This window comes from Bubalus bubalis, chromosome 7 (genome assembly GCF_019923935.1).
Source record: "Bubalus bubalis isolate 160015118507 breed Murrah chromosome 7, NDDB_SH_1, whole genome shotgun sequence".
Classification (NCBI taxonomy): domain Eukaryota; kingdom Metazoa; phylum Chordata; class Mammalia; order Artiodactyla; family Bovidae; genus Bubalus; species Bubalus bubalis.
Window position 1 is genome coordinate 34,093,742 of NC_059163.1, and position 16,979 is coordinate 34,110,720.

Sequence of the window (16,979 nt, forward strand, 5' to 3'; positions counted from 1 at the left end):
AAGGCCTTAAAGTATACTTCTGAAAAGTTTGGGGGTAAACTTTTCTATGGTCTATGGAAAAGCATATTTTTTTTCTTTTTTCTTTAAGATCTAAAAAAAAAATACTAAAGACCTATAGAAGATAACACAATAGGCACTCATATATTCAAATTTGACATATGTAAATATTTTGTTATATTCAGATACTTTTTAAAAATATTTTTGAGTGTCATATAGTTGAATTAAAATGTATTAATTACTGCTGTATAGCAAATTGACTCAGTTATGTATATATATGTATATATACACACACATTCTTTTTAATATTCTTTTTCATTATGGTTTATCACAGGCTATTTTTTCTCATAATTTTCTGTAGCTTTCTAAGATAAATAATTTGTATTTTCCATATGTTATTTTTAATTACCAGCGTAGGTATGTATCAGGTCACTTTGAGGGAGAGCAAACAGGAAGTGTTGTTGAAGATAATTGTGGTAAACCCACATCCATTTCCTGGGGCTTTCTTTCCCTTTGGCCTTTAAGAAGCAAAATTGATTGTTCAAGGTCCTTTGCTATTGAAGAACCTTTGCCATAAGTATAATATCCGTATAGGGTCTTTCCTGTTTGATTCTTGGAGCTGAGGAGTTAACTACACTCCAGGATTTTGCAGTCCAAAGTGTGATCTGCAGCTCAGGATCAAGAGAAATGATATGATCTGGAAGCCTGTTAGAAATGCATAATCTCAAACTCTATGCTAGACCTATTGAATCAAAATCTACATTTTAATAAGATGCCCCAGAGGATTCAGGTTCATATGAAATGTTTGAGAACTAGTATTTTAAGCTACAATTTGCCTTGTTATAGGATTTTACCATTCCTTTTCTCTTTTATTTTTTTTTTCTATCAGCAAGTACAAAATTTAATTTTTCTGAACAATTTGTCTTGTATAATTTGTGTGAGAGAAACACATCAGCATTTATAAAGTTTAAATAAAGGCCCACTGGAAAATTTTTTAGGTGGTTGTATTATCACTGTAGGGAAGTTTAAGAAAACTTATAACTCAGCAAATGGTGGAAATATTCAGCTTGTCCTCCTTCTAACCTTTTAGGTTAAGCTTTGAAGATAAAGATGTTTTAAAGAAAGTAGAAATAATGAATGAAGTATCAGAAATAGAGGATAAAGTATCAGAAGGACTACAAGAAAGGAAACAGTCAGGAACATCTCAAAAAAGAATACAAGACTCAGAATATGAAAATCAACCACAAGCTAGGAAGAGTTTTTCAACGTTGTTTTTAGAAACTGTAAAAAGAAAAAGTGAATCCAGGTAAGTTATTAAGAAATGATCCACATTTTTCTTTTATATTCTTTGAATAGTACTTAAGGATTCTTAATGACATTTAACCAGAAGTTAATCTTAATTGACATAATTTTTAATTGAAATTATGTTTAACCCATAAAGAGAGTGAATTTCTTACCAGTAAACTAACCCCAAAGCCATCATTTAATGGGTTCTAAATTAAATGTAAAAGAAAATAAGTTTCTTCAGCTTTTATTACTTCTGTTCATCAACACTTTCTAGTATGTATGATATCAAAAAATAAAGGAAATATTTAGAAGTAAAATTGTCAAGGTGCCTACGTGTCATTGTTAAGTGTTTTAAATATTTTTTTCTATTTCTTTTGATTATGTTAGTAAAATGGTAGTCCTAAAATAAGTTTTAATCGGTTCTTGCCTACTTAAAAACCTTCAGTAGTTCCACAGTGTCCATTCAGTGATTTTTAACTGGCTGCACATAGAGTTAACTGGAATTGACAGCAGCTAGGGTTGAGAACCAGTGGTCTACAGAATAAGTTTCAGAATTGTCAGCTGGTATTTGGGGCTTTCCCAGTGGCTCAGACAGTAAAGGATTTGCTTGTAGTGCAGGAACTTGGCTTCAATCACTGAGTCTGGAAGATCCCCTGGAGAAGGGAATGGCAGCCCACTCCAGTATTGTTCCCTGGAGAATTCCATGGACAGAAGAACCTGGCAGGCTACAGTCCATGGAGTCACAGGGAGTCGGACACAATTGAGTGACTATCGCTTTCACTTTATAGCTGATATTTAAGGTCTTCACTCTCACTAGTGAATTGTTTCTGTCATATGTATTTGCAGTTGTCCTGGCTTTGGCACACCCTTTCCCCTTGTCATATGCCAGTTTATATTTTCTTCTAAAAGTTTCACTCCAGTGTATAATTTCTTAACCTTGTATTACAGTTTAACTATTTTATGTATGTCTTTCTTAGTAGATTAAGACATAAGCCCATCTTTCTGAGAGTTTAGTTTCTTTTGTATTTTCTATGACATTTGTCAGAGTGCTCGCAAATCTATTAGGAAAGTTTTATAAAAACACTGAATGAATGAAATTCCTCTTTGGTTCAGTCTCTGTTCCATAGTTGACTCCTTCCTCCTTCTACCTCCATACTCTTGATCCTTCTCTCCCATCTCTCTTTCTCTTTCTGTATGATGTGTGTGTGTGTGTACACATAGGTACATATGGCATTTTTACCCCTGTATGCATATTGTCTCTGCTATCTGATACAAATATGTTACATTTATGGACTAATTATATCTGTGTCCAAAAGAGTAATTATTTTTTAATGTGTCAGTTTTTTGATAAACTACTTATAGTTTGTTTAATTGCTATAACCAGATGTAACTGTTCACTATTCCTCATGTTTTCTTGCTTCTTTGTTTTGCTTATGCTTTTCCTTCTGATTCTTTATTACATGTCCTCATGGGCAAGTCATATCCATTCTTCAAGATCCAACTCAGATGGCATTTTTCCACTGAGCCGGAAGTCATCTTTCTGTATTATGAATTTTAATATTTAATTAAAATTGTATCTTTAATTTGGGCTGCTAAATAGACCAGCATAGTCTGGATGGCTTATAAGCAACAGAAATTTATTTCACAATGCTAGAGGCTGAGAAGTCCAAGATCAAGGATCAAGTAGTTTCAGTGTCTGGTGAGACCTGCTTCCTGGTTCATGATAGCTATCTTACTGCTATAACTTCAAAAGGTAGAAGGGAGTGAGGGAGTTTTCTGGGGTTTCTCTTATAAAGGTGCTAATTCCATTAATGAGCCATTGCACCCTAATTACCTAATCACTACCTAAAGACCCCACCCTAAAATACCATCATATTGGGGATTAGGTTTTAATTTATTAATTTCAGAGGGATATAAACATTTGATCTGTAGTAAGTGTGAAGGTGCTTTTCAAAGGATATCTTTGGTTTGAATAACCTTAAAGTTATGAAAGTCTCTTGAAATGGAATAAAGGAGGGATATAGAGAGTTCTTATTAGCTGGTTTGGGAAAACTTTTATTTTTAAATACATAGCATTATTTTTTGTTTTTCTGGCTGCCTGGCATGTGGGATCCTAGTTCCCTGTCCAGGGATTGAACCTATGTCCCCTGCAGAGGGAGTGTAGAGTTCTAACCACTGGACCTCCAAGAAGTCCTAGGATTACTTCTTTAATGTTGGAATTAATAGATATTGCAGGTAATATTTGTTGTTCTTTAGTCCCTAAGTTGTGTCCACTCTTTTGCGACCCCAAAAACTATAGCCCACCGGACTCCTTTGTCCACATAATTTCCCTGGCAAGAATGCTGGAGTGGATTGCCATTTTCTTCTCCAGGGGATCGTACCCTCTCCTGCATTGGCAGGCAGAGTCTTTACCACTGAACCACCTGGGAAGCCCTACAGATAATACACAATAAAGCAAATTAAACATATTTCTATCAGATTGGCTAATTAAGTGCTGAAAAATAATATTTGTTTATATATGATCTTCTATTTATATATTATATAGTCTCCTATTCATACTTTTTTTATTAGATTTTCTAGATTTTTCTAATTATATAAACTAATAAGACTGCCTATTAGAAGATCTGTTTCTTAGCATATATATGTATATGTTTTTTATATTGAAAGATTTATGAAGTGTTTGAGATTAGAGAAGTATAGAAGGCATTTTCATCTCATAATCTTTTTATAAAGGGAAAAAATATAGACATGATAATCGTTTTGCCATCCTAGCTTTTCTTCTACTGTGTATGAAAATAGTTAAGCATCCTTACTCAAGTGAAAAAGGCAGAAAAAGGAGTACATGCACTGCCTTCGGAATTTGGATGTTTGCCCTTTTTTTTTTTTTGCATATTTCACTCTAGGATATGGTTTGCTCAAGGCTGTTGTCATAAAGAGGAAGGAAATGCAAAATTATTCCATCAGATTAAACACGTACGAAAATGTGTGTGAAGTTTCAAACTTGGAATGAATTTTTATGTAATATAATTTAGTCTATAATTTAGTACTGTTTCTTAAATTGTTAAACTAGAAGGTGTCTCAGAAATAATCTTGTTTTGGATGTTAAGAAATTCATGCTCATGAGACATGTATAAAAACAAAATTCAATTTAACATTATAATAATGGCATGCATTTTTATACTGTAAATGAGTATAGCTGGGCAGTATTTATACATCTCTGGGTTTCATCTGTTTAATATTTCTAATGAATGGGGAACTAGAAATTAGTTGATGAAGTCTATAGAGATGCTTCCAGCTTTAAATTTTTGTGATCCCATCAATGTTATAAATGAGTATGATCAGATATTACAGAAATGTAAAAGGAGGGAAAGATTTTAAAAGTATAAGGAAAAATTGAAGAGACATGTCAACTGCTCTTTAAAGCAAAGATATAAGCTTTATATTTTTGAGCTATTATTTATTGTAACATTCTGTTTTAGTTCTGTTGTTAGGCATATAGCAACTGTTCCACCTCATTTATCTCCTGCAAATAATATGAAGTTATTGGAAGATGAATTTATAATTGATGAATCAGATAAAAGTTTTGTCAGTCAACCTTGGATTACTATACCAAGAAAGACTGGGCCTCTGAAGCAGCACACAGCATCCCCTGCTGAGAGCACTGTCCTTCAGAGGAAGAAGTCAAGAGAAAAACATGACAGTGTACCATCTGTGGCTTTGACAAGTAACAAGCATCCTGGCAAAGCTCACCCAATAGAGAAATCTCAGCCCTCTGAACAAAAAATACTGGGTGGGAGTTGTGCTTTGTCAGATGATGTAGAAAATAATTGTAAATCTACAAAATATGAAATATATTCTGAGAATGCAAAAAAATCATCTGGAGGCAAAAGGACTATAAAACAAAACCAGAGAACAAAATCTAAGGCCAATGTACCTGAAGAAGAAGTTGATGTGAGGCAATCTAAAGATAAAAATATAAATATATCACATACTGTCCAAGACAAGTTACAAAGAAATTCAGACAAAAATATGGAAGAGGGTGAAGAGATAAGCGTTAGCATTTCCAACAATCAGTTGCTTTCTGTGGGTAAGTGTTTATATTAAATGTAACTGTGAATATTAACCTACCACTTTTCTTTTTATAATATTCCTATTTAGCTTTAGGAAGTAGGCATTAAATCTATACAAAGACTCGAAAGCCTGCAAGCTGTTTTCTAGACTATTTTACATTGTACTTCAGCTCCAGGTCACTTGATTTTGGGGTAGCTTCTAAGATTATAGCATATGTAAAGGGAGAAGTAAAAGGCAAATCCTTAGTAAACCAGGTAGTTAACAGAACACAAATAAGACAGCATCATATATTCTTGAGGCTTATTAAAATATAAATTTGGATAAGAAATCAGCTAGTGGGGCTAGTTCTTGCAGATAAAAATTAATACTACTATGTTCAATTATTTACTCATTTATCTAAAAATTATTGAATGTCAGACACTGTATTAGGCTCTGAACTTACAAAGATTGCTAATAAATAATTTCCATCATTAAAAAAGATCCATCTGGTAATGTCTGTAGACTAACATAAATATACATACATCCACAGGATGCTATTGGAAGCACAGAGAATAATCAACTAATAATCTCAAAAAACTTTTTATTTTGGGACAGTATATCATTTATTATACAAACTGGGACACATGAAAATGGGAGAGGATGTCATGAAAGTAAGCATAAACTCGGATTGTCCAAGTGAAACCTGAAATATAACCACTCTCTTTAGTCATCTCTCTGTATAGTAATTGAGGTTTATAATGGTGACAGTATCATGAAGAAAAGATCAACTTGTGCTTTTTTGTATCACTTTTTAAAATTGAAGTATAGTTGACTTACAATGTTGTGTTAGTTTTAGGTGTATGGCAAACTGAATCAGTTACACACACACACACACACACACACACACACACACACACATTGAAGTTCTTTTCTCTTACAGGTTATTATAAGATACTCAGCATACTTCCTTGTGCAGTATAGAAGGTCTTTATTAGTTGTCTGTTTCATTTATAGTAGTGTGTATATGTTAATCCCAAATTCCTAATTTACCTCCATCCCCTATTTGTATCTTTTTATTTTTTCTGATATCCACAATAAGGGATATCATATGATATTTGTTTTTCTCTGTCTGGCTTACATCACTAAGTATCAGATCAGATCAGATCAGATCAGTCGCTCAGTCATGTCCAACTCTCTGCGACCCCATGAATCGCAACACGCCAGGCCTCCCTGTCCATTACCAACTCCCGGAGTTCCCTGAGACTCACGTCCATCGAGTCGGTGATACCATCCTGCCATCTTATCCTCTGTTGTCCCCTTCTCCTCTTGCCCCAAATCCCTCCCAGCATCAGAGTCTTTTCCAGTGAGTCAACTCTTTGCATGACATGGGCAAAGTACTGGAGTTTCAGCCTCAGCATCAGTCCTTCCAAAGAAATCCCAGGGCTGATCTCCTTCAGAATGGACTGGTTGGAACTCCTTGCAGTCCAAGGGACTCTCAAGAGTCTTCTCCAACACCACACTTCAAAAGCATCAATTCTTCGGCACTCAGCCGCCTTCACAGTCCAACTCTCACATCCATACATAACCACAGGAAAAACCATAGCCTTGACTAGATGAACCTTTGTTGGCAAAGTAATGTCTCTGCTTTTGAATATGCTATCTAGGTTGGTCATAACTTTCCTTCCAAGGAGTAAGCGTCTTTTAATTTCATGGCTGCAGTCACCCTCTGCAGTGATTTTGGAGCCCAGAAAAATCAAGTCTGACACTGTTTCCACTGTTTCCCCATCTATTTCCCATGAAGTGATGGGACCGGATGCCATGATCTTTGTTTTCTGAACTTTGAGCTTTAAGCCAACTTTTTCACTCTCCTCTTTTCACTTTCATCAAGAGGCTTTTTAGTTCCTCTTCCCTTTCTGCCATAAGGGTGGTGTCATCTGCATATCTGAGGTTATTGATATTTCTCCCAGCAGTCTTGATTCCAGCTTGTGTTTCTTCCAGTCCAGCGTTTCTCATGATGTACTCTGCATATAAGTTAAATAAACAGGGTGACAATATACATCCTTGACGTACTTCTTTTCGTATTTGGAACCAGTTTGTTGTTCCATGTCCAGTTCTAACTGTTGCTTCCTGACCTGCATACAGATTTCTCAAGAGGCAGGTCAGGTGGTCTGGTATTCCCATCTCTTTCAGAATTTTCCACAGTTTATTGTGATCCACACAGTCAAAGGCTTTGGCATAGTCAAGAAAGCAGAAATAGATGTTTTTCTGGAACTCTCTTGCTTTTTCGATGATCCAGTGGATGTTGGCAATTTGATCTCTGGTTCCTCTGCCTTTTCTAAAACCAGCTTGAACATCAGGAAGTTCACAGTTTGCATGTTGCTGAAGCCTGGCTTGGAGAATTTTGAGCATTACTTTACTAGCGTGTGAGATGAGTGCAATTGTGTGGTAGTTTGAGCATTCTTTGGCATTGCCTTTCTTTGGGATTGGAATGAAAACTGACCTTTTCCTGTCCTGTGGCCACTGCTGAGTTTCACTAAGTATGCTAATCTCTAAATCCATCCATGTTGTTGCAAATGGCCTAGTTTCATTCTTTTTTATGGATGAGTATTACTCCATTGTGTGTGTGTGTTGTGTATGTATGTATGTATGTATATAATTACCACACCTTCTTTATCCAGTCATCTATGGATGGACATTTAGTTTACTTCCACGTCTTGGCTATAGTAAGTAGTGCTGCAATGAACATTGAGGTGCATATATCTTTTTAAATTATGGTTTTCTCCAGATCCATGCCCAGGAGTGAGTTTGCAGATCATATGGTAATGCTATTGTTAGGTTGTTTTTTTTTTTTTTAATTTTTTAATCGAAGGAAATTTACTTTACAGAATTTTGTGTTTTTTTTTTGTCATATATCAACAAGAATCAGCCATAGGTCCCCTCCCTCCTGAACCTCCCTCCTATCTCCCTCTGCATCCCACCTTTCACATCCTAGCCTGTCACAGAGCCCCTGTTTGAGTTCCCTGAGTCATACAGCAAATTCCCATTGGCTGTCTATTTTACATATGGTATTTTAAATTTCCATGTAACTCTCTCCATACATCTCCCCTTCTCCCTCCTCCTGTCCCCCCATGTCCATAGGTCTGTTCTCTGTGTCTGTTTCTCCATTGCTGCCCTGAAAATAAATTAATCAGTGCCATCTTTTTAGATTCCAAATGTATGTGTCAGTGTACGATATTTATATTTCTCTTCCTGACTTAACTGCACTCTGTATGATAGGCTCTAGGTTCGTATACCTCATTAGAACTGACTCAAATGTGTTCCTTTTTATGGCTGAGTAGTATTCCATTGTGTATGTACCACACCTTTATCCATTCATCTGTCGATGGACATCTAGGTTGCTTCCATGTTCTAGCTACTGTAAATAGTGCTGCAGTGAACATTGGGTTACATGTGTCTTTTTCAGTTTTGGTTTCCTCAGGTTGTATGCCTAGGAGTGGGATTGCTGGGTCATATGGTAGTTTTATTCCTAGCTTTTTAAGGAATCTCCATACCGTCTTCCATAGTGGCTGTTATCAGTTTACATTCCCACCAGCAATGCAGGAGCGTTCCCTTTTCTCCACACCCTCTCCAGCATTTATTGTTTGTAGACTTTTTGATGATGGCCATTCTGACTGGTCTTAGGTGGTATCTCATTGTAGTTTTGATTTGCACATCTCTAATAATGAGTGATGTTGAACATCTTTTCATGTGCTTGTTAGCCATCTGTATGTCCTCTTTGGAGAAATATCTCTTCAAGTCCCTTTCCCACTTTTTGATTGGGTTGTTTGTTTTTCTGGTATTGAATTGTATGAGCTGCTTGTATATTTTGGAAATTAATTCTTTGTGAGTTTTTCCCTTTGCTATTATTTTCTCCCATTCTGAGGGTTGTCTCTTCACCCTGCTTATAGTTTTCTTTGCTATGCAAAAGCTTTTAAGTTTAATTAGGTCCTACTTGTTTATTTTTGTTTTTATTTCCATTACTCTAGGAGGTGGGGCTTCCCTTGTGCCTCAGCTGGTAAAGAATCCACCTGCAATGCAGGAGACCTGGGTTTAATCCCTGTGTTGGGAAGCTCCCCTGGAGAAGGGAAAGGCTACACACTCCAGTATTCTGGCCTGGAGAATTCCATGGACTGTATAGGCCATGGGGTTGCAAAGAGCTGGACACAACTGAGTGACTTGCACTGCACTTCACTAGGCAATGGTCATAGAAGATCTTGCTTTGATTTATGTCATCGAGTGTTTTACTTATGTTTTCCTCTAAGAGTTTTACAGTTTCTGGTCTTACATTTAGGTCTTTAAGCCATTTTGAGTTTATCTTTGTGTATGGCATCAGGTAGTTTTCTAATTTTTCATTCGTTTGCATGTAGCTGTCCAGTTTTCCCAGCACCACGTATTCAAGAGGCTATCTTTGCCCCATAGTATATTCTTGTCTCCTTTGTGAAAAAGAAGGTACCCATAGGTGCATGGGTTAATCTCTGGTTTCTCTATTTTGTTCCATTGGTCTGTATTTCTGTTTTTGTGCCCTACCATACTGTCTTGATGACTAGAGCTTTGTCGTGTAATCTGAAGTCGGGAAGGTTGCTTGCTCCAGCTCCATTCTTCTTTCTCAAGACTGCTTTGGCTCTTTGGGATCTTTTGTGTTTCCATATGAATTGTGAAATTTTTTGTTCTAGTTCTGTGAAAAATGCCATTGGTAATTTGACGGGGATCGTATTGCATCTGTAGATTGCAGTTAGTAGTATAGTCATTTTCACAATATTGATTCTTCCTACAGAAGAGCATGGAATATCTCTTCATCTGTTACGATGTCTTTGATTTATTCATCAGTGTCATAATTTTCCATATACAGGTTTTGTCCTTACGTAGGTTTATTCCTAAATATTTTATTCTTTTTGTTGCAATGGTGAAAGGGATTGATTCCTTAATTTCTCTTTCTGATTTTTCATTGTTAGTGTATAGGAATGCAAGTAATTTCTGTGTTTTGACCTTGTATCCCATGACTTTGCTGAATTCACTGATAAGCTCTAGTAATTTTCTGATTTTAAGCAGTTTCTTTTGGGTTTTATATGTATAGTATCATGTCATCTCTAAACAGTGAGTGTTTTACTTCTTCTTTTCCAGTCTGTATTCCTTTTATTTCTTTTCTTCTCTGATTGCCATGGCTATGACTTCCAAAACGATGTTGAATAATAGTGGTGGGAGTGGACACCCTTGTTTTGTTCCTGATCTTAGAGAGAATGCTTTTAATTTTTCACCATTGAGAATAGTTTGCTGTGGGCTTTTCTTATATGGCCTTTACTATGTTTAGGTAGATTCCTTCTATGCCCATTTTTTGAAGCGTTTTTATCATAAATGGATGCTGAATTTTGTTGAAGGCTTTTTCTGCATCTATTAAGATGATCATATAGTTTTTATCTTTGAGTTTGTTAATATAGTGTATCATGATTGATTTGCATATAATGAAGAATCCTGCATCCCTGGAATAAACCCAACTTGATCATAGTATATGAGTTTTTTAATGTGTTGTTGAATTCTGTTTCCTTGAATTTTGTTGAGGATTTTTGCATCTATGTTCATTAGTGTTAATTGGCTTATAATTTTCTTTTTTCATGTTGTCTTTGCCTGGTTTTGGTATCAGGGTGATTGTGATCTTGTTGAATGAGTTTGGAAATGTTCCTTCCTCTGCAGTTGTTTTAAAGAGTTTTAGAAAAATCAGTATTAGCTCTTCTCTAAATGTTTGATAGAATTCCCCTGTGAAGCCATCTGGTTTTTGGGAGATTTTTGATCACTGTTTTGATTTCAGTGTTTGTAACTGTGTTGTTTATCATTTCTATTTCTTCCTGGTTCAGTCCTGGGAGATTGACCTTTCCTAAGAATCTGTCCATTTCTTCTAGGTTGTCCATTTTATTAGCATATACTTACTCATAATATTCTCTTATGATTCTTTGTATTTCAGTGTTATCTGTTGTAACCTCTCCTTTTTCATTTCTAATTTTGTTGATTTGATTTTTCTTCCTTTTTTGCTTGATGAGTCTAGCTAGTGGTTTGTCAGTTTTGTTTATCTTCTCAAAGAACCAGCTCTTAGTTTTATTGATCTTTGCTGTTGTTTCCTTCATTTCTTTTCATTTATTTCTGCTCACATCTTTATGATCCCTTTCTTTCTGTTGACTTTGGGGGTTTTTTGTTTTTCTTTTTCCAGCTGCTTTAGAAGTAGAATTAGGTTCTCTATTCAGTGCTTTTGTTGTTTCTTGAGGTATGATTGTATCGCTATAAACTTCCCTCTTAGAACTGCTTTTGCTGAATCCCATAGGTTTTGGGTTGTCATGTTTTCATTGTCATTTGTTTCTGCTGCTGCTGCTGCTGCTAAGTCGCTTCAGTCATGTCCGACTCTGTGCGACCCCATAGTTGGCAGCCCACCAGTCTCCCCGATCCCTGGGATTCCCCAGGCAAGAACACTGGAGTGGGTTGCCATTGCCTTCTCCAGTGCATTTGTTTCTAGTAATCTTTTGATTCCCTTTCTTATTTTCAGTAACCTCTTGATTATTTATTAATGTCTTGTTTAATCTCCATGAGTTTGTGTTTTTTGCAGTTTTTTTCCTGTAGTTGATATCTAGTCTTATACCTTTGTGGTCAGAGAACATACTTGATACAATTTCAATTTTCTTAAATTTACTGAGGCTTGATTTGTGGCCCAATATGTGATATGTCCTGGAGAATGTTCCACATGTACTTGAAAAGTGTATTATTCTGCATTTGGATGGAAAGTCCTGAAGATATCAATGAGGTTCATTTGGTCTAATGTTTCATTTAAGGTTTGTGTTTCCTTCTTGATTCTCTGTTTTGATGATCTGTCTGTTGGTGTAAGTGGGTTTTTAAAGTCCCCTACTATCGTGTTACTGTCAATTTCCCCTTATGCCTGTTAGTGTTTGCCTTATGTATTGAGGTGCTCCTATGTTGGATGCATAAGTATTTACAATTGTTATATCTTCTTCTTGGATTGATCCCTTGATCATTCTGTAGTGTCCTTCTTTGTCTCTGATAATATTCTTTAGTTTAAAGTCTTATTTTGTCTGAAATAAGGATGGCCACTCCGGCTTTCTTTTGGTTTCTATTTGCATGGAATATCTTTCTCCATCCTTTGACTTTCAGTCTGTATGTTTCTCTAGGTCTGAAATGATCTGTAGGCAGCATATATATATGGATCTTTTTTTTAATTCCGTTCAGTCAGTCTGTATCTTTTGGGTGGTACATTTAATCCATTTACATTTAAGGTAATGTATGATACATTATGATACATATGTATGATATGTATGATACATATATTTAGTGATACATATGTTCCTATAGGCATTTTCTTGATTGTTTTGGGTTTGTTTTGTAGGTCTTTCCATTCTCTTGTGTTTACTGGCTATGCAAGTCCCTTTAGTATTTGTTGCAAGACTGGTTTGGTGGTGCTGAATTTTCTTAACTTCTGCTTGTCTGTGAAGCTTTTGATTTCTCTGTCAATTTTGAATGAGATCTTTGCGGGATATAGTAATCTTGGTGGTAGATTTTTTTCTCTTTCAATATTTTAAATACATTCTGCATTACCTTCTGGCCTGTAGAGTTTCTGTTGAAAGATCTGCTGTTAATTGTATGAATTTTCTCTTGCATGTTACTTGTTACTTTTCCCTTGCTGCTTTTAATATTCTTTCTTTGTACTTAATCTCAGTTAGCTTGATTAATATATGTCTCACTGTGTTTCTCCTGTAAGGGACTCTCTGCATTTCTTGGACTGATTGACTATTTCCTTTCCTATATTGGGAAAGTTTTCAGCTCTCAGTTCAGTCGCTCAGTCGTGTCCGACTCTTTTCGACCTGGGACTGCAGCATGCCAGGCTTCCCTGTCCATTACCAACTCCCAGAGCCTGCTCAAACTAATGTCCATCGAGTCAGTGATGCCATCCAACCATCTCATCCTCTGTTGTCCCCTTTTCCTCCTGCCTTCAATCTTGCCCAGCATCAGGATCTTTTCCAATGAGTCAGTTCTTCACATCAGGTGGTGAAAGTAATGGAGCTTCAGCTTCAGCATCAGTCCTTCCAGTGAACACCCAGGACTGATCTCCTTTGGGATGGACTGGTTGGATCTCCTCATAGTCCAAGGGACTCTCAAGAGTCGTCTCCAGCACCACAGTTCAAAAGCATCAGTTCTTTGGTGCTCAGCTTTCTTTATGTTCTCACATCCATACATGACCACTGTAAAAACCATGGCTTTGACTTGACAGACCTTTGTCAGCAAAGTAATGTCTGCTTTTTAATATGCTGTCTAGGTTGGTCATAGCTTTTCTTCCAAGGAGCAAGCATCTTTTAATTTCATGGCTGCAGTCACCACCTGTAGTGATTTTGGAGCCCAAGAAAAGAAAGTCTGTCACTGTTTCCATTGTTTCCCCATTTATTTTCCATTAAATGATGGGACTGTGAAGTGATGGGACCAGATGACATGATCTTCATTTTTTGAATGTTTAATTTTAAGTCAGCTTTTTCACTCTCTTCTTTCACTTTCATCAAGAGGCTCCTAAGTTCCTCTTTTGCTTTCTGTTTAAATAAGCTAAGCAAGGTGACAATTAACAGCTATGACGTACTCCTTTCCCAATTTGGAACCAGTCCATTGGTCCGTGTCTGATTTTACTTCTTAACTGCATACTATGCTGTTAGGCAGTTATACTACTACTTATATAACTTTAGTATAACTTAAGTTATACTACTTAACTGTTACTTCTTAACCTGCATACTATAATTTTTTCAAAAATTTTCTCAGTGCCTTTTATTTCTTTTTCTTCTGTGACCCCTATAACTTGAAAATTGGTGCGTTTACTATTGTCCCAAAGGTCTCTGATGATATCCTCAATTCTTTTCATGCCTTTCCCTTTATTTTGCACTTCAGCAGTTATTTGCACCATTCTGTCCTCCAGCTCACTTATCCGTTCCTCTGCCTCAGTTAATCTATTGGTTCCTTCTAGAAGAAGGTATTTTTAATTTCAGTAATTGTGTTATTCATCCATTTGCTTATTCTTTACTTCTATGTCCTGGGTGATTGTATTAACTGTGTTAAATGTTTCTTGTGTTTTCTCCATTCTATTTTCAAGTCTTCAGAGCATCTTTGCTATCATTATTTTGAATTCTCTTTCAAGGAGATTGCTTATTTCTTCTTTATTTGGTGTTGTGCGTTTCTGCCTTGCTATTTCATTTGTGCTGTATTCTCTGTCTTTTTGTCATTTTATTTTTCTAACTTGCTTCACTGAGGTCTCTTTTTCCTAGGCCTTAGGATTGTATTACTTCTTCCTTTTGTTTTCTGCCCTTGGAGGGAAGTGTTGGTTGGGGTTTTGTGTTGATTTCTTGTTGGGGGTGACCTGTGCCTGTGTTCTAGTTGGAGAAGATCAAGTGGATCAAGCAGGTAATTACAGAGATAATGGGACATATACACATACTTCCACACATACAGTTACAACCAGTGTTCTAAAGAAAAGAGTACAGGAGATTGACTTGGTGAACAAGGAAAGTCAAAAGTGATATCAACCAATTAAAAGCAGAACTAGGTAATGCTCACTCTGGAAAACTGCATGAGTAGAGGGCCAACTGGGGAATATAACAAAGAGAGCTCAGCAATTTAACCTACTTGGTGAAAAAAGAAAGAGTGAAGGAAAACAGGGAGAAGGAAAAAAGACAAAAAAAGAGAAGGGAAGCAAAAGAGAAAAGGAGGGGGTGGAAAAGAAATTAAAAAAAGAGCAACAGAAAAAACAGAAAAACAAAGATCAATAGACATATGTGAAGAAGATTTATATGTATATTTAGAAATAGATATGGCCAGTAAAGAACTATAGGAAAAGCAGTTAAATATATAAAAAACAAAATGAAAAAACTCATTAAAAAAGAGGGTGAAAAAGAGAAAAAAAAATCTTTAAATGATTTATTTATTTATTTTTGACTAGAAAAGTAAAGAGGAAAGCTCCATAGCACCACAGAAGGCTAATGTGAAGGTAGAAATATGTAGGGGGAATAAACAGTGTGATTTATAAGAAAAATAAAGGTTCTCAAGGTCATAGTGCTCTTTGGCTGTGGCGTCTACCCCTGTGGATGGGATTGGGTTTGTGTCCTGTGATGTTTTCCTGGTTAGGGGAGCTTGTGCCTGTATTCTGGTTGATGGAACCAGATCTCATCTCTGAAGGGCAGTGCGGTGTAGATTAATAGGTTTTGGAGTGTCTATGGGTTCAGTATGCCTTTGGGCAGTCCTTCTGGCTTTGGCAGTGTTGTGTGTGTGTTAGTTGCTCAATCATGCCTGACTCTTTGCGACTCCATGGACTGCAGCCCACCAGGCTCCTCTGTTTATGGGATTTTCCAGGCAAGGATACTGGAGTGGGTTGCCATTTCCTTGTCCAGAAGAGTTTCCTGACCCAGGGGTAGAACCCAGGTCTCCTGCACTGCAGGCAGATTCTTCACCGACTGAGCTATGAGGCAAGTGTTAGACGTGTCTGTTTCTGCAGGCACTCAGGATATCTTCACTGCCACCAGCCCCCTGATTATCCGTGGGATCATTCTCCTGTCCTGCCCTGCACTGCTTGCCAAAGCTTGCTAGGTAGGGGCTTGCGTGGATCTTTTCTTGTGCCCTCTGCGTCACAGAGACTTGTGTGGGCTTCCCTCAGCCCTCTGAGCCTAACCTCTGTGTCACGGGGCTTGTGTGCCCTTGTCTTGGTTCCCAAGGCCCTCCCTCTGTGTTGCGGGGCTTGTGTGCACCTGTTTTGGCTCCCCTGGCTTGCCCTTTGCTTCACGGGGCTTGTGTGCCCTTATCTTGGCTCCCTGGTCCACCCTTTGCATTGAGGGGTTTGTGTGCACTTCTCTCGGCTTCTGGGGCTCTTGTGCTGCATTGCAGGGCTAGTGTGGAACCTGTTCTGGCTCCCCCTGCCCACTCTCTGCATTGTGGGGTTTGTTTGCACTTGTTTCTTGTGCAAAGCCCTCTGTCGCAGGGCTTATCCTATTGTTAGTTTTTTAAGGAACTACCACATTGTACTCTACAGTGGGTGCACCAGTTTACATTCCCAGAAGCAGTGTAGGAGGGTTCTTTTTCCTTTACTTCCTCTCCATCATTTATTATTTGTAGACCTTTGATGATGGCCCTTCTGACCAGTATGAGGTGATACTTCCTTGTAGTTTTGATTTGCATTTCTCAAATAGCAATATTGAACATCTTCTTATGTGCCTATTGGCCATCCGTATGTCTTCTTGGAGAAATATCTATTTAGATCTTATGCCCATTTTTCTTTTGGGTGTTTTTGTTTTTTTCTTATATTGGGCTATGAGCTATTTGTATATTTTGGAAATGAATCTCTTATCGGTCACTTCATTTGCAAATATTTCCTTCCCTTCTGTGAGTTGTCTTTTTCATTTTGTATATGTCTTCCCTTTTACTGTGCAAAATCATTTAAGTTTAATTAGGTCATGTTTGTTTATTTTTGTTTTTATTTTCATTACTCTAGGAGGTGAATCTAAAAAGATTCTGCTGTAATTTTTGTGAAAGAGTGTCCTACCTGTGTTTTCCTCTAGCAGTTTTACAGTATCTGGTCTTACATTTAG

General features: G+C 36.9%; 1 protein-coding gene across 2 annotated transcripts in view; it reads left to right on the forward strand.

Annotated features, from left to right (window-relative positions):
* The window catches only part of CENPC (centromere protein C), a 91,909-nt gene that overhangs the window by 19,901 nt on the left and 55,029 nt on the right, over positions 1-16,979 (forward strand). For both annotated transcript variants that reach the window (XM_044945834.1, XM_006079846.3), the window contains exons 7-8: positions 1,088-1,303; positions 4,764-5,371. In XM_044945834.1, coding sequence (XP_044801769.1) covers positions 1,088-1,303; positions 4,764-5,371 — 824 coding nt within the window. The remainder of the gene's footprint in view (positions 1-1,087; positions 1,304-4,763; positions 5,372-16,979) is intronic.